We start from the raw sequence: 18,817 nt of genomic DNA on the forward strand, positions 1-18,817 counted from the left end.
ATATAAAGCAGTGGTTCCCAAAGTGGGTGGTACCGCCCCCTGGGGGGGGATGCCTTAAGGAGGCGGTAAGAGGCAAGGGGGCTGGCAGGGGGCTGGCAGGGGGACGCTAAGAAGTGGCAGGGGGCCTTTGAGGTGCCGTCCCGCAGGCTCACTGACTGCCGGCCACGCAGCCCATTGACTGTTTAATTGCTCCGTAGCCGGCACCTCGAATGTGGAACCCGCGCGCGGTGAGCCTTGCCAAGCCTGGGGGGGGGGGAAAGGTGGGAGGTGGTGGAAAGAGGGTGCCTTAAGCTTGCAGGCTGCCCTCTCCAGTGGAAGCGGCAGAGGCGCGCCAGAAGGCCTGCAAGCAAAACCCTCCCAAGGCGTGCAGTGGAAGGGGGCATTAGGCATTAGGGCCCCCTTCCCCGGAGAACAAGGGAGTGCACAGCGCCCGGCTGGCCTCCGCCTCTCCAGCCAGACGAGCTTGTGCACAGGATGCAGGTGGGTGCAGCTACGGCTCTCCAAGGCGCATGGCTCGGTTCGGTTCTACGTTGCCGTCCTGGACCTAGAACCTAGCCTCCCTCTGCAGCCCAGTTCTTCCGACCAAGCCCTGTGCTTGCTTGCTTGCTTTCTTAGTTTCCAAGCAATCGTCCCCTCTGCCTCCCCTGGTCTGGGCTGCTTCTGCACACCTTCCTCCTCCCAGGCAGAGCATAAAGGTGGGCAGAACGCTTCACTGAAGTTGAGTGTGTGCAGAGTATCTCTCCTTGCTTGGCCCGATGGAAGTGGACCTTGGGTTGAAGCAAAGAGGGTGAGGTCGGCTGCACTGCTGCCTCGGGGAGGTTGGCATTGCAAAATTGGATGCCAAAGGAGACTGTAGAAGGGGCACAGGGGCAGCTGCAGGGGGCTGTAGAAGGGGCAGCTACAGGGGGCTGCAGAAGGGGCAGCTACAGGGGGCTGCAGAAGGGGCAGAGGGGCAGCTGCAGGGGGCTGCGGAAGGGGCAGCTGCATTAAGGAGCAGGAGGATCTTAGCCATGGTTTATTCATTGACTAAGCCAGAATCAAACAGCATGCTAAACTCTAAACCAGAATAGCTGGGTTGATATATTCAGCCCGTGTTTCTCAACCTTGGCAACTTGTGTGGACTTCAATTCCCACTCTGGCTTTGCTCTACTTTCTCAAAGTGCCACTGCTGTCGCATTCGTTCTTTCTGTCCGTCCATCCATCCATCTGGTCTGCCTGCCTTTCTGTCTGCCTACCTACCTACCTACCTACCTACCAATATAGATCTATCTATCTATCCATCCATCCATCCATCCATCCATCCAAAGTGTCTGCCTGCCTGCCTGCCTGCCTTCCTGCCTGCCTGCCTACATGTCTTTCTATCTACCTACCTATCTACCAATATAGATCTACCTACCTACCTATCCATACATTCATCCAAAAGGTCTGCCTGCCTGCCTGCCTATCTACCTATCTATCTACCTACCTACCTGTCTCTCTCTGTCTGTCTGTCTGTCTGTCTGTCTCTCTCTCCATCCATCTATCCACGTTCGAAGCGCCAGCCCTGCAGGCACATTGGGAAAGTAGAGCAAAACCAGTCTGGGAGGGAGGGAGGGAGGGAGAGAGAGAGAGAGAGAGACTGACTTACTTACCTACCTACCTACTTATCTACCACTCTACCTGCCTACCTACTTACCTATCCATAAATTCATCCAAAAGGTCTGCCTGCCTGCTTACCTACCTAGCTATCTACCAATCTACCTACCTACAAATCTACCTACCTCTCTCTCTCTCTCTCTCTCTCTCTCTCTCTCTTTCTCTCTCTCTCTCTCTCTCCATCCATCCATCCATCCATCCATCCATGTTTGAAGTGCCAGCCCCACAGACACATTGGGAAAGTAGAGCAAAAGCCAGTCTGGGAGGGAGGGAGGGGGAGAGAGAGAGAGACCTGATGCATCAGATTGAAATGAGGCCTAGTTTAGACTGAGGCCCTTTTCCACATTGAAACATCTTTGCCAGCATATTGAAAGATCTTTGGCTTCTATTAAAGGTTTTGTGGACAAACATGGTCAAGACTATCAGGAAGCTCTCACATTTTGTTGAGGCTTTAAACAGGATCCATTGGACCAGATCTCCATTCTAAAAATTACTTTCCCCCAATGTATTACAGTGCCAATTCTGTAGAAGGCAAAACCAAAATGTACTGGTAAATTACAAGGAAAAACACACACACACACACACACACTCCCTTCTAACCCTGCTGGAGCAGGTGATTGGACTAGAATAGATATCTCATTATCTTTCTCCTCCCTCCCTCCCTCCTTCTTTATTTCTTTTTCTTTCTATCCCTTCCTTCCATCCCCCCCTCTTTCTTTGTCCCTTTTTCTTTCTTTCCCTTTTCTCTTTATTTTTTTCCTTCTCTCTCTCTCTCTCTTTCTCTCTCTCTCTTTTCTTTCTCTCTCTTTCCCTCTCTCAGGCCACCCCATTGACTTGACTTGCTTGGGCAGATCCCCCCAGTGTGGTGGGCTCAATGGGGTGGACCTGCGGGGCCGGCACCTAGAACGCGGCAGTGTCAGCATGTTTGAAAAGTAGAACAAAGCCAGAGGTCGGTAATTTTTGCTGCAAAGAATCACAAAAGTTTCTGAGTTGTGCACAAGAAGGGACTCATGTCAATGCAATTCAGCAACATAAAATAAAGAGATACAAATAAAACAAATCAACAAGAATTGGCAAAGCATCTCTGGTTAGATTTTATTCACTGCTAGAATCTAATCAGAGATGCTTTGCCAATTCTAGTACAATGACCTGCTCCAGCAGGTTAGAAGGGAGTGTGTGTGTATGTGTGTGCATGGCTGTCAAAACTCCAAAAACGGGTCAAGTATCTCTGGGGAGGCCAGTCATAAATTAGAACACTTGCTAAACAACCAGCCATTAAGTGAGTACCACTTGTATTTGGTTTGCCACGCCCATCCAGTCACATGGCCACCAAATCACACCTACCCCGCCATGTGACCAGCAAGCCATGCCAGCCAGTCACGTGACCAGCAAGCTATGCCCACCCAGTCACATGACCAGCAAGTCACGCCTACCCAGTCATGTGACCAGTAAGCCACACCCTCAAATTAGGCCATGCCCACAGAAATTTGAATCCCATCCTTGGGTGGGGGGCATCGAGGATGAGTTTGTAGCACCAAAGGAGCGGTGGACTGAAAAAGTTTGGGAACCACTGATATAAAGGATGGGAATAGCGGGAAGAACAAACAATGCTTTTAAATTCCTGTGGTGCATCCTCACAATGAGAAGAGATAAGTCAACTGTCTATGGGGATTCTCAGTCACCCAGGTAATGGTTGTCCCAACTGCTTTTTCAAAAGGTAACTGGACTTTGTTTTTTCCTTAAAGATGTTTCCCTTCTTATCCACAAAGCTTCCTCAGCTCTGAAGAAGAATTCTCTCCTAGCAAGTCTAACTAAGTTGGAGACTGGAGCCTGACAAATTGGGCAGGTTCTTTATTCTTCAGAAATATTTCATATATATTTTCAACCATAATGTAAAAAATTCTAAAACTTTTGTGGAAGTGATGATTGAATAATTATCCATGAAGAGTTGGCAGGCATAATGCAACATTTTTGTTGTTCTTATTGATATATTTTATCTTTACAACAAAAAAGCTGTGCAACTTTTTCCTAATTGCTTGTTATCCTGGAGAAGCAACACAAACATTTTACCCTAGGCAGTTTTAATACCTACCTCATTTACTTCCACAAAAGTCTGCTTAGGACTGCAGCTAACTTCTTTCCTGTTTTCATTATTTAAAATAAAGCAGACAATTGTTTACAGGAGGTCCTAAAAAGATAAGCATATCCTAAGCCACTGCCAACTACGAACATTAACAGCTTTTATAGAAACGTCCATGAAATATTGGTATCTATTCAGAAGGTTGTAGTATACATTCTATCCAGAATATAATACCTGCCATGCAGAAAGTTTACTTGTTTACATTATTTTATTTTATTTGTATACTTGCCCAAATCACAAAATGTGTTTCTGGACAGCTGACATTGATTTTAATACAAAGAAGATAAAACAATAAGCATAAAAGAACCACACCAACCAATATAAATCAGTACTAATGCCAAACCACAACATATTTAATTTTCAATTGCTTAGAAAAAAACACAACTTTAAAAAACTTTACTGAAGGTCAGCAGAGTCAAACAATTCAAATTCTGGGTAGTATGTTGTTCCCAAAGACAGGCATATCTTCTCAGTTCCATTGAATAGCTTGCTCACTCTGTCTAATTTCATGGAATTGGCTAAAAATAATTTAAGGAGAAACTTAAAATTAGGGAGAAATTTTAGACTACATTTCTGGCTTATTTTTCTTTTTTTCCATTGGAAGCAAAGCAAAACAAAAACATATTACAATAATTAGCAGTCTTCTTTGTAATAATGTCACAGATTGCATTTGTGTATTATGTAATTACAATTAAGCTGATATTAGATCATCTAAGATATTAGAAACCATGGATTAACTAGCTTCACATCACATTCATATCAAGGGGTTCTCAAATTGTTAGGCATTATTACCCAGAGAATTACAAGCAACTTAGAGGAGGTATCATTTTTTTTACACTATGCTTAACAAAATAGCACAAACAAAGCAAGCAACAAAGTTTAGAGCAGGGGTGTCCAACCTTTCACCTTCCCTGGGCCACATTAGAAGATGAAAATTTGGTTTGGGCCGCACATATAATAAATTATTATAAAACAATTATATTATAAAATTATATAATAAATTATAAAAAAAATTTATTATTAATTATTTATTAAAAATTATTTATTTTTATTAATTTTCCGGCCAAATTTTGCGGGGTGGGGGGAGGGGGAAGAAAGCTCGCCCGCCTCACGCCTACCTCTCCTCCTGCAAATGGCCCGGCTGGATGCGGCAGGATTGGAAGGCGAGGACCCGGAGGCTTGGTGCAGCAGCGGCAGCGGCGGCGGGGGCAGAAGCGGCAGCAGAAGCGGCAGCGGGGCAGAAGCGGCAGCAGAAGCGGCAGCGGGGGCAGAAGCGGCGGCGGCGGAGGGGGCAGAAGCGGCAGCGGGGGCAGAAGCAGCAAAGGCGGCGGGGCAGAAGCGGCAGCGGCGGCGGCGGGGGCAGAAGCAGCAAACGCGGCGCCCGCCTTTTCTGTTGCTGCTTGGCGTGGTGCTTGCCTCGCCCCGCCTCATGCCTGCCTCTCCTCCTCCTCCTCGCTGGCTCTTGCCAGAAGGTTGGGGTGGGCACTGGGCCGCATTACGAGGCGACCTGGGCCGCATGCGGCCCGCGGTCCGCAGGTTGGACAAGCTTGGTTTAGAGCAAACAGCAAAATCAAGTTTTCAGATATGGCTAAACTTGTGAGTCTGTCAAAACTATAGACCAAACACAAAATACTATTATAAAGTTTTGTGTAAATGCCGTTGCTTTATTTTAGGTCTGACAATACATCAGATGAAGAAAGTCCAGCCCTTTATGTCTGCAGATGAGAAAAAATACCTGCAAAATCAAAGACAGAATCATGGGCTCAAATTTATTTCAATTTGGTAGTGTAAAAATCTAGGAAGTAAATACAACTCAGTCTAGTGGAGAACTTTCTATTTTTCCCATGTTGCTCTTCTGGTATTTTGAGTATTATCCTTTTTTAAAATGCTATGTTTATTTTTATGTTGGCCTACGACAATAATGTATATAGATATTATAGTTTTTTCCCCCCTTCCACCAAATTCCATGGCTTACTTTTATTCTGTCTATTGTTCCTAAGTAACTTTTCACTAGTTGCTGATTTTATTAGTTATACCACAGCAACTTGCATGGGAAAGTTCCTCAATTTTCAGTGAGCTAGACAGAGTAATCCCTGTCAGCTTCCAACCTATATAGGCCAGATCAATTGGACAATTTAACTGTTGTCCTTTCTTTCTTTCCTTTCCTTCCTTCCTTCTGAGATTTCTGGATTTCTTCTGTTTCTGGGATATTCAGATCACAATTTCCCATTTATTAAACAGCCAGATCATGGAAATTCTACGTCATTCCTTCAACCTCTATGCTTTTCCTCCATCACACACATGCACATTAGCTTCCTCTTCATGAACAGAATAACATCAGTTATTTTTCAAATCATCATCGTACCCCACCCATTTCATTATGTTCCAGATCATTTTTCAGTCTCTTTTCAAGCCTTTTTACCTTTTCTAAAAAGGTAAAGTGTCTACATGCAAATTCAAATTAGGATCTACGTAACTGGATAAAATTCTTATGAGGGATGGAGTCCTCCTGTCAGATGTTCAGGATTTACTTTTAACTCCTCAATCCCTTAAAGGTTCAGAGGTGAAAGAGTACCACTGAAAAACATAGCTGTCAAAGGCAGTATTATTGTTTTTTTATTAATCTTTGCTCTCATTTATATTTAATGAGTGAAAGATATTTAAAAAGCAAAGTCCACTGCTCAGTATTTCCTTAACAAGAATTGTTCTCAAATATAAGTACACTTATTAGACTAACTCATTTTATCTTCAACAATAATGATCTGTTTATTGCTCTCATCATATATTTACGTTATCATATGAGTCCTGTGTTTCTTTATGGAAAAACAATGTGGGTTTGTGGAGAAAGGAGGTGGCAAAGCAAGGGAAAGGTTGGTAAATTAAAGGTCCACTTCCCAAAGATCTGAACCTTTTTATCTAGCAGACAGACACTTCAATTGCCCCTGTGTACTGTCTAACATAGGGAATGGCAGAGAGAGGAAATAATCAACCTTCAACTCATGCAAAACATTTTACACTTCAAATTTATTTACTTTATGGCCTTTTCTGTTTCAAAAACTACAATTTTCTTAATCATATTTGTATATTACAGAGTGACATATTGAAGAACAAAAATCTGGACTGCATATTTCCAGACCAGCGTAACATCATTCCTGGAATTGATGCTGACTATTAACATAATTATTAAACTATTTTTTAAAGATAAATAAAAACTTTAGTCGTTGTATGCTAAAGTTCTATTTTTTTCCACTAAGAATCCATCGAAGTATTTAAAATGGTGGATTTTTTTAAGGTACAGGGTTTGGGCAAAATAATTATATAACACTGAAAAGAGAAATCTATGAAATCTACTCTTGATCTGCAGCTACAACTGCACAAAAGGCAAAAACTTTCAAACAACATTGGATTTATTCTGTTGGTAACGTAATATTCAGAGCTTTCTCTATTTAAAAATACTACTATCAAACAGCACAACCATGCTGGGTTTTATAAACAGTTCTTTTTCTTCATCATGTTTGAAGGCAAAACCAGATCTAGAACTTTTCCATGCTAAGCCCAATAGTTAAAGTTAAAATTCCACTCCCCCCATTAGCTTAGGTTACGTTGTCCAATATGGCCTCTGGATTTTGTTGTGGGAAGTCTTTTTTAGCTTCTATAAATACCTGTCAAAATGTCTTTGGTTCTCATGTCGACATCTCTTGATGTCTGGGCCATTTTCTATCTCCCTCTCCCTCCCCCCATTGTTCACTGGCAAGCTGAGATGCGGTAATAGTTGCAACAGAAAAAGTCTTTTGAAGCTTGATGCAACCAATGTTAATTCAATAATGTTGCTTATCATCCATAGTAATCCAAGATGTATAATTTTAATTAACATTAAAATAGTTCTGATGGTACTATATGATATGGAACTATGGGAACCTATTAATGGTCCTTATTGAAACAAATACAATCCTAATTTTTAAAAGCTGTATTGTATAGATAAATCTGGTCAGCTGAACAAATGTTCAATACAAACTCAATTCAGTATTAAAGCATTTAAATATTAGCTGAAGATATTATCTATGAATTCAGAGAGATTACCAAAGTTGTACTTTGAAGACAGACTTTTAACAAATCTGCTTGTATTTAGACTGCTCAAATTATAAACACCAACTCTAAGTATGGTCTCTCTCTCTCTCTCTTTCTCTCTCTCTCTCTCTGTCCAATCTTTAATTCAAAATAGCTTGCCCAAGAACCATTTTCAGTCGAAGGGTTCTGGATGTCATCACCGAATAATTCCATTTTTTAAATGGCTAAATCTGACATGGCTGGCCCAATTTAAATCAATTTTTTGAACAGAAAAGTTTTTAAAAAGTATTTAACAATGCAACAACATCCCTCCCCCCAAAAAAACCACAATTCAAATAGCTTGCTTCCATGGTATGGTGTGGAAAGCTTCATAGTTCAATTTGCAGAAATATTGTGTATATGTGGTACTCCGACTACCAAAGAAGCTGCACATATCTTATTCGACTACCAACAATATACTGCCATAAGGGTTGATTGTTTAGAATCTTAGAACCAGGGGTTCCATTTTTTTCTGTACTCCGCATCCCTAGAATGCTTCTGAAATATTCTTGTGCCCCTTACAAAAGTAAATAATTATATGCATAAATTATGCATATACACTATAATTTTGAAACTTCTAAACCCAAGTTTTTGAACCCCCTGGAATATCCTCTCACATCCCCTGGCTTAGATAATAAGAAATTTTGGAACAATCAGAACAATCATATATTTTTCAAACCTGCATATTACTAGGAAGAATGTTTTATATTAAATTCAGAAGAGGTTATAAAATTTAGAACTGATTTAGGCTAATTGTAAGGGGATGAAATTTTATGAATTATGTTGATACAGACCTTTTTCCTACTGATTTTATATTTTCTATTAACATTTTAGCTATTTTCTATTAACATATTAACTAATCTCTTCCTATTGCTATTGCTTTCTCTTAGTATTACAAACACACATTTAATTCACTTTCTCAATTGTACACTCATCTTATATTCTAGGTTTAATTTTCCATAAGCCATAGACCTATGAATTCCTTCTACCCATAAACCACAACATTTACATGTTTTTTCATAAGATAACAAGTAGTCTGTATATTAAATTTAATCATATTATGCCACAAGCACTACTGTTACTGTAAGAAGAGAATTCTGGTCATTTTGGACACGTTTAACCCAGTATGAAAGTAGAATAACTGTAATAACCCAAGGTATCTTGAGTATATTTCATTCAATCATATGCAAACTAGAAACTTTTTAGAACCTAAATGCTAAAGGCAAAATACTCTAAAACAACTTCCTATACAATAATTCATAAACTGAGTTTAAGATATTCAGTGGCCTTTTTTTTAATGTTACTATATAGGTAAAATAGAAGCAACAACTACTCAAAAAACAAATACAGGAATTAAACTGAATCTGAAAGACTGAAGTAGCATTTTCTAAAATCCAAATTAAAGCTTGAATATCTTTAAAACATCAAACAAACATGAAGATAAAATAAAGAAGATAAAGAATATCAGAACTCCACAAACTGAACAAATACAAAAGTCTTTCTCTAGTCATTCCAGACATGCAAGGAAGTATGACTCTACCAATTACCTTAATCTAGTGTCAATATATATTTCAGAATGACTTCATCTAAAATTCAACTCTTTTGAGATTCCAAAGAGATTTACCCATCTAATAACACAATCCAAAAGCTCAGCAGCTGATCAAATATTTCCAATTGGAGCACTATAATAGTTTTTAAGAAGCAGCACTCCAATGACACCAATGAGGAAAAATCGTAAGGTATAAAGAAAAACCAAGCAAAGCATAGAATTTCTTGCCACATCAAAATAAACCCAAACCAACTGTTTTCAAATAAATTTGGAAAAGTTTATACTTCACATTAAGATAGCTGGGAGTCTTAAGATAATCAACAAATTGGCTGAAAATTAAATGAAGCGAAACCCACAAACAATTGGGAAAACAACAAAGTTACTTTATTTCTGGAAGAAAATAAGATATTGAAAATACTTGGATCACAATAGAAACTATAAACTGAGAAAAAAAATGCAACTTTGTTTACAGAAAAAAACCAAGAATACGTCTAGAAAGAGCTATCTTTATTCTGCTTCTTTTATTCTGAAACTTTTCTTTTCACAATTTTTATACGAATGATACTCTCAAATATAACTTTCTTAGTAAAAAAATAAAAGTGTTAATGCTTTAAAATTAAGCTATTAACCCATTTCTGCTGAAATATTTTAAACAATCATTAAAACCTGTATCTAAATGTACATTTCTGCATTAAGAACCGATATTAAACTAACCTCAAAAAAGCTACTTAAAAAGCCTTTGATAATGTTGATAAATTCCAGACATAATTTTTGTATGTTAGTTGCAAAGGATAATGTTAAATGGCAAAATGCTTCCAACCATAATGTTCCTGTGGATGTCAATAACCCTTGTTTAACTATCAGATCACCACACAGTGTTAACAAACAGACTTCTTTTAAATAACAAGCTATACCTTTTCACAAGGCCTGATGAGTCAACATCCCAGAGGTTAAACTGATACTTTCTGCAAACACCCAGGGACTGGGTAGGGACTGGTAATACAAAGAGGTTGGACTAGTTTGAATTTCTTTTTATGGTTTCTGGAAAAGCTTCTGATCAAGAGAGCTGAAAGCTGACAATACAAGTTTTGACACAGGAAATCACATATAAGCCACAGGATAGGTGTATATTTTTAAAAATATCAACAAAAACCCTAATGTTCCTCTTCCAACCGATCTCTGCAATATAGATCCACACACTTTGTAGTTCTCGGCCCACCAAAGCATGTTAAGAGAGGCCTTGGCAAACAAAAGATTGCCTATACCTACTCTTGATGCTGTTGAACTGTTATATTCAACAGTAGTAATGCTACCCAGAGTCCACTTGGATTTGGCTGTTTGCAATGAGGGCATCTCAGAAAGGTCACATTTGGCGCACCAGCCTAAGCTTAGCAAAACAAAAACAAAAAAATTCTTGGTCACAGTCTATGCCTGCTGTTAATGTAGGATCCGTGTCCAGAAGAGTCCTTGGACTACATTGTTCTTTCCAGAGAAGTGAGGATTTTGAAATTTTAACTAATCCATATGATTATTTGATAAATCGCCATTCTGTCTTGAATTAAATCTATGCCTGTTTCTTCCCATCCTATTCCCCACAGATACTACATAAAGTCCACATTGAGTCCTTTCTCAATCATAGGTAGAAATGTACACCTGGTTCTCATCAGTTTTCCTTGGTGTCCAATCATACTTGGCCAATAAAGAATTCTATTCTATTCTATATTGCTGATACCTTATCTCAGCTGATAGATGACCTCTTCCAGCAGTTTTAAATACAGTTAAATAGAAGGAAGGAAAAACCTGCGCAAATTTTCAAAGAGCCACCTCCCCTGCCCTTGCCCAGATTTCAGCAATAAACACCAGGACCGTCTTTTTGCCCTTGATTAAATGGTGGAGGAATATAGCATTGCTGAAGAAATATCTTCTTGCATTTAGCAGCAACAGACCAAAGCATGATTCATAGAATTGGGGAATAGCACTGAATTGCTGAGCCCACTTGTCTGGAACAGCCCATCCAATGCTCCCCATAATATTGTTTATACTAGTCACTGTTAGAATCCTTCACCCAATTTACTTCCCCTGTAGCCTACTTACCCCTACACCTTCTCTTGAGAGCATTCTTCCACCAAATACAGTAGCCTTAAAAATAATAATACAGCAGCCATTTTTTTTCACAGCACAAAGTCAATCCCCAGCCTTGCCTAGAAGCTGTTGACTGTGAGTGGCAGAAGTAGGGAAAGGGGGCGGGGGGAAATCTTGAAAAGGGCTGAAAAAGGAATATAGTACAAAGAAACATTTGATAATGTGCTACAGTCCCTTTTAAGTTGCTTTGTGTGCGTGTGTGTTTGTTTGTTTGTTTGTTTGTCATACAAAACCAGCCACATATGGCCTAGCATCCAGATTCGGAAGTCTTGATATCAGTGGAAGAAAAAGACAGGGCAAGAGTCAAATGGAGAGTGCAGGGCAAACAGGGCAACTGGGACTGGGCTGGGACAACTGAGGCTCCCTGGGATGTGGAAAGCAACCGAGAACCACACAGTTCTCAGGCTGCTTGCTGTCCCTAGAGGCAGGGTGCAAGGTGGCCAAAAAAAGCACAGACAGGGGAAATAGAAAGGTGAGGAAGTTGCAGGTAATCTCTTATCACATTTAAGGTTGGGGCTGGGAAAGCCCAATCCCCAAATGGCTTGAATTGGGATGGATCCCCTGTTAATGAACAGTAGGATTCATTTAAAGACAGCCATAGGGGTTGCCATTGCTAAATGATGCAAAAATGTGATGTGCTGCTTTACAACGGCATTGGTTACTGACCAAAATTGTGGTTGTTAGTACTTTAGTGGACTGTACTGCCACTGAACCTCCTTCTGAGATTCAGGCTGTGGATATACAACTTCGGATATCAACATATCCAGCAGCTTCATGTAAATATTAAAAGGAATAGAGATGCATTCCCTGCTGTTTTATAAATTTAAGAACTGCTATCTCCTTGATTCAGAATGGCTTCAAGTTATAGACATTATTATATTTGAAGGAAGGAAAGCAAAGTTGATTAAATTATTCGGTATTTTGCTTCTAGTTTATGAATTTCCACTATAAACACTATCTCAATGTATCCATCCCTCTGCAATTATGAGGAGTAAGTCTGCTTTTTTTTTTACAGAAAGCTGGAAATGGATGACCAATTCTCCATATTAATGGGTACATATTTACATATAAAGTACTTGACCTCATAGGAAGAACGATGTGCTTTATATTTTTAAGAAGTTTTTTTGTTCTCATTTAAATCAACTAAAATTTTTGCCTGCATAAAGCCTTAAATACAGTAGCTCCTCATTTAGCAACTATTTTAGTTAGCAATCATTCACTGGTTTTCTTTTTTCTCAGAAATGTCTCCATTTAGCTAGTATTTAACTAAAGAAACTAGTTATTAGAATGGAATTCAGTAAGTTAGCAAGAAGTGGGTGTATATAAATACTGTCCTAAATACAAATTGAAAAGTTGTTCTACAAAAAACATTTCTAGGAGTACTTAAGTTCCCATTTATTATTGCATAATTCTCAGTTTAGATCTTTTCTACAAGAGTTATTAACCTATTTCTGAAAACTAAATGTAAAAATAGCAGAACAAAATTTTATATTATTGAACTAAATGTAAAATTTCTCAGGGAAATGTTTCCACATATTATTAAGTACTATGAATTATCTTTGCACCACAGTAGGATAACAGTGTTCTTTCAGTCAGGAATGCAATGCTAGGAAAATCTTATATCTTTTCAACCCTTAATTTAGGAATAGTATTGTTACTCAAATATATATATGCCAACCAACTTCTATTGACTATGGGCCCTTCACAAATGATTTAAGACATAAAAAAATGACAATAAAAACAAAAAGAAACAAAAATGATACAGATGGCAGAAGAACAAATTAGGTTGAAGCAAAAGAAAACAACCTAAATTAAAAGGAGGCCTTAGTCATTCTCACCAAAGGCTTGCGTGAACAGTGAAGTCGACAAGCAAGGTTTCATTGCAAGTAATTATAGAGATAATTTTGCCTTTAAACCTTAAAGGAAAGAAAGAATCTTAAAGACAAATAGGCTTGCGTGAACAGTGAAGTCGACAAGCAAGGTTTCATTGCAAGTAATTATAGAGATAATTTTGCCTTTAAACCTTAAAGGAAAGAAAGAATCTAGTTCATGTCCTGCTTGCTTTGGAGATACTTTAAAAAGCTCATAAAGCCTATTTGTCTTTAAAAAAAATTAAAATGGGAAATCATAAGAAACACAAATTGGATCCCAAAGGCTCATTGTACCAAATATAAGACCATTTTCCCTTTGCAATGGGAAAATGGTTGCAAATAACCACAGATATTTGACTATGAGTGAAATTAAGATGTTACAAAACTATAGATTTCCAAGGGAAGAATAGAGTGCCAAGACATATCCAAATCAGCAGACACAACATCTCTGTCAAGACTGAAGGACCGACAAGTACATTGGTCCCACAGAACCTCTCTTGATAAGGAGAGAACAGACCACTTACTTATGCTCTGGACAGCTGCTTCTCATGCACAGATAGCAGGATAGCTTTTTCCCCCAAGTTTTGAGTGCTAGGAGACAAAGGGAAGCCAACATGCTTTCAACTGTGGCAGAGTCTTTTAAAGGATACTGGGTTCACTAACCTCACTTTCAAACCATTTTGGAATCTATTTTAAGGATCAGAGAGAATTTCAAAATGACAAGTTTGAAAAATTACCTGAAAATTTACCTTACTCTTCAATAAAAGATAAATTAATGCTTAAGAATGTAAAGAATTGGAAATGAATGTCAAAAACCTAAGGAATTAAGAAAGTTATAAATGAATTAAAATACTAAACAAATTTAAATTATTAGAACTCTTGCTATAAAAAATTGAAAACAATTAAATAAACACACACCATAGAAACAGTGGGAAGTAATTTGTCTTGCTTACCCTAACCAAAATTCATGACTTTGATTTCAGAAACTGGAACGAAAGATTCCAGGATGAAAAAGTGGGGGAAAGGGTGGGATGAAAAGCCTGTCTTGTGTTTTTGTAAACTGATAGAAAATGCTGTGATATTTGAAATACTCAAGGAGATCTTTGAAGAATAGAGTCAGAAAACAGCAGTTACAATGTCAGCAATGATATATGCGTCTTCCGATAGACTATTTCCCCAAAAAATGTTAAAGAAAATATGGCAGAAGTAAAAGAGACACACAGGGTAAAAGATCTTGGAAAAAAGAGGTGCAATAATTTTTTAGGAAAAAACTGTTTCAGAATAAAGAAGTGAAATGTTTTCCTGATGCAGAAAAAAGAGAACATAAGGAAATTGAAGAAATAAATTAAAATATGGATTAGAAAACTGACTACAGTGGAAATACAAATTAACAAGTTAAGAGAATGATCTAGATGACGATTTCTTACCTAATTTTACAAAAAAGTTAAAGTCTTGAAGAAACCTTTGAGATGGAAAAAAAAAACGGAAGAAAGATCAAATTCTATGACAATATTTGAATAAATTAAAGATTAAGATTGGAAGAAAAGGAAAGAATATAAAATTGGTTTGTTTGGTCAATATTAAAATAAGACACATTTGTATACCTGGGACTTTTTGCATCTATGGATTTGAGTTTGGATAAGGGATGCGTTATGGGAAGAAGCAATATTTCTTGTAAATATTATTACATGGGGATGAAAAATTATTATTCTGCCTGTACTTGTTCCGATGAAGATAAGAAGTTAGACTTTAAATTTTCTTTTCTCTTTTTCTTATTTTATTTTTTCTTTCTTTGCACATTCTTTCTTTTTCTGAGTTTAGTTTGTATTTTCTTTTACTACCAGCATTAGAATTCTTGATAAAAACTATTACAAAAAGAAGTTACAGGACCCTAAACATTATGGATATAAAAGTGTTATTTAGATTTTTTTAATGAACAGAGCAACAGGACACAATTAATATTACATTTGCTACATTAAATATTTGTCAAATGTTTTTCCATGTCCCAGAAGGAATTTACAAAAAAGAATAAACATATATTATCCTAGAGTTTTGGAAATATTATTTTTCATGTATTTGTTCTATAGCAATTATATTGAGTACCGGTACTTATATAATATACTTATATTATATAAAGTACTTGCATAATATTATGAAAGATTCGATTAAGAACACTCCTGAAAAATACCAGAAGATATAATACTTGGAACTGAGAACCAAAGTGTAAATAAGAACAGAAGGGAAAGGAAAAAAAACATATCTTTTACCAATATCAATAAACACTAATATAAAAATACATATAACTTATCACCCTACTCCTTCATTACTGAAAAACAATCAAAATAAGTATCAAAAACTATGTTTCTAAACCGAAGTTCTGTTATAGTGCATTTGAATATCCAGCAAGCAATGTTTTAGTGGAGCTATATTTTCTATTCCACTCCAATTTGTTTTGTTATTGATTTAGGGCTCTTCCTCAAACTTACAAATTCATGCAACAACAAAAATGATGGATGTAATTGCTTGCAGAGGACTAAAAGGCTTAACGTTTAATTACTTCAGCACAATATCCGGGATGTTAAGCTAGTGCAAGAACAACCCAGTTGCAATCATGCAGCTGTTCAGGGCAAAACTATTTATTGTATAACTCAGAACTGTGTTGTAAGAGGAGAGGAGAGAATTCTAAGGAGAGTTTACAATTTGTTGTACAATTACAACAAATACACTTTCCCATTTACAATTATCTGGTCCATACTGTTGAACTGATATAATGCTGTAATCAGGAAATCATTAACTCAATCAAATATGAGCTAATCTTCAATATCACAGCACACCCTGACAGAAATCAAAGTTCTAGGTTTAAGGAATACACCCATGTTTCTATAGAACACAAGATAAGGAAGAAAAAAGCAGTGAGTGTTTAATAAAAAAAGTCAAAATTATATAGTTTTTCATCAGCTTATGTAGTAATTATTTTGAAAGATAAATCTAACCTGCTGCATAAAGAAAGATTAATCTCATCCCAAACATCATATAAACACCAAACACATAGAACATTTACACATCCATTTAAATTACATGAAGCAAATATGCATATACACAAGATACAGATGTACATATAGGATTACCTTAAACAAAAGTGAATATATTTATTTTATATCTGTTGCATTTCCTCACAATATTTGGTTTCCTGGTTTCAGACCTAAGTTAAACATATCTGTGTTGTTACAATGACTGCAAACTGAAGTTAAGAAGTGATGTGTATTCCGAAAATATTTAAATCAAGTAATTGACGGCACAATGATTTCACAATACAAATATTGAAGAATAAATCTAGCTATAAAATCATATTGTGCATAAATATAAATCTCGTAAACTCTGATTACAGCACCAAGGGCCTATAATAGACAATCAGGAAAGGCAGCTGTGGGAATTCTTATTGTATACAATAAAATCGTATTCAATAATGAATATTATATTTTTTTTAAAAAAATGGAAGGCTTCGAAATATAATTTGAAGTGCTTCAGAAGTTTCAAGGTAAATTGATAAGTCAAAATAATAAGTTTGTGGGATTCCTGACAGTGTTCCCCTATTCAGAGGCTGCGCGGTTTCGCGACCGATTTCAATGAATACTTTAGAAAGGAGTAGTAGCATAACAGCATAATACATAGTCCATGTACAAATTATGCAAACATATTAGTCGGAAAGCTACAGCTCTTTCTTAAGTTAATATTTCCCGTGTTATATACTATCCGTATGAATTTGGGTATGCATTGATTGCTGTAGATATCAAAGAAAGCCGACCGATTCGGTCATTAGCGTAAAAGCGCCGAGTGCTCGTGAATTTGGGGAGCCCTCCTTTTCCCTTCACGATCCTTGCCTTCGCAATTTTTACTACCGTCCTTTGCTCTCTACTCTGAGCTTCGATCATCCAATTCAAGAAACCCAACACTCTTCTCAAACTGCGCTCCCATCTGCTGTTTTGGCCCAGGCAAGAGGAGGAGTCAGAGAAATAATCCAAACAGCTAATCGCGCTTTCGGAGCCCCCAGACCTTGTAGGGGCAAGAAAAGATTACCGGGACACGTGCGCCAGGGAATCTGGTCGCAAACTCCACTATTTGCTTTGCGCCTCTTAGTGCCAAAACCAGCCTTCCACCTCCACCCTCCCTCCCCGCACATACTTTTGGATCCCCGCCTCTCCCAACTTTTCGACTCACTCTTGGTGGCGGCGATCAGCGTCTTGCCATCCTTGAGCAGCTCTTTGATGAATTTGTTGGTTTTCTCCAGCTCCGCTTCGTGAGCTCGTATCCTCTCCCGGAACCAAGGGCTGTCCAGGTAGCAATCGCTGAACTCCAAAGGCTGCAGTCCCATGGCTGCTGAGGCGGCGGCAGGACTAGACCAAAATACTTCAGCCTATGTAATCCTTCTCCGAGAGGCTGCAAGGAGGAGCACGCCCGCCTTCTCTCCTCCAGACCAGAACCGGTCCCTACAGCGCCTCACCCGGGCAAAGCCGACAGCCGCCGAGGACTATCCCAGCCCCTCTAAAAGAAATGCGGGACAATCGGAGGGCTTGGGCGCCGCCGACGAGCAAAGCCACTGGAAGGAGACTGGCGGGGAAAGGCGTTGGTCATTGAGAAATCCGCCACCAGCTCCTCGCTCCTTGGACTGCCTCGGGTCCTTCGCTGGAAGTCGAGGCAAAAACTGGGTTGCTTTGAAGAAGCTCCCCGGACGAGCCTCTCCCCGCGGACTGGCTGGAAGAGGGGACTAAGGCTGGCCCGCAACTGCATTCCCTCCCTCGTCCCGCCTCCTTCCCAGGCTGAGTCTCCACTCCCGGCCTTCCCGCCTCCGGTTTTTCCAAGTTTTTCCAATCCGACGCCGAGCTTTTCTCGCTCGGCTCCTCCCTTCAGCCGTCCGGGTCTTGCCGCTCTCACGCTCCTCAGGGTGACGGAGGAGTCTCCTTTGGGGCCTTGGAACAAGGACGTCAGCTTCAGCCGCTGCTTTGGAGTCCCGCGGTTGTCCCAACTGGGACGGTTCACAGAACAAGCCGCTGGGAACAAAACGGCGACGTTCCGTTTTATTATGCAGCCGAAACCATAAAGCAGCGGCCGTTGGTCTCCATTAAATTAGGGTGATTTCTGAATAAATGAATTTAAAACTTCACTTTACCACCCCGCCCCCTCAGTTACACTGAATAAAATCAATTTTCTGAATCTTGATCTTTCAAGCAAGCTCTTGCAACCGGCGGTAGCCCCGCAATTTTAATTCATCCTGGAAGGCACCCTGAAACTCGGGAGTGTAAGTCTCTTGCATTCAGGGCTGATTCGCGTATGTGTGCGAATCTACCGAGAAATAAACTTCAAAGGAGTATCTAA

At 39.0% G+C, this 18,817-nt stretch overlaps 1 protein-coding gene across 1 annotated transcript in view; it reads right to left on the bottom strand.

Moving 5' to 3' along the window:
* ARHGAP10 (Rho GTPase activating protein 10) overlaps positions 1–18,686 on the bottom strand; it is a 103,593-nt gene extending 84,907 nt beyond the window's left edge. Inside the window, exon 1 of the mRNA XM_026668772.2 lies at positions 17,663–18,686. Coding sequence (XP_026524557.2) covers positions 17,663–17,816 — 154 coding nt within the window. The 5' untranslated portion in view covers positions 17,817–18,686. The remainder of the gene's footprint in view (positions 1–17,662) is intronic.
* Between the last annotated feature and the right edge of the window lie 131 nt (positions 18,687–18,817).

The sequence above is a fragment of the Notechis scutatus genome, chromosome 4 (assembly GCF_049901735.1).
Source record: "Notechis scutatus isolate UNSWTSFEM ecotype Mainland chromosome 4, rNotScu1.2, whole genome shotgun sequence".
Lineage (NCBI taxonomy): Eukaryota > Metazoa > Chordata > Lepidosauria > Squamata > Elapidae > Notechis > Notechis scutatus.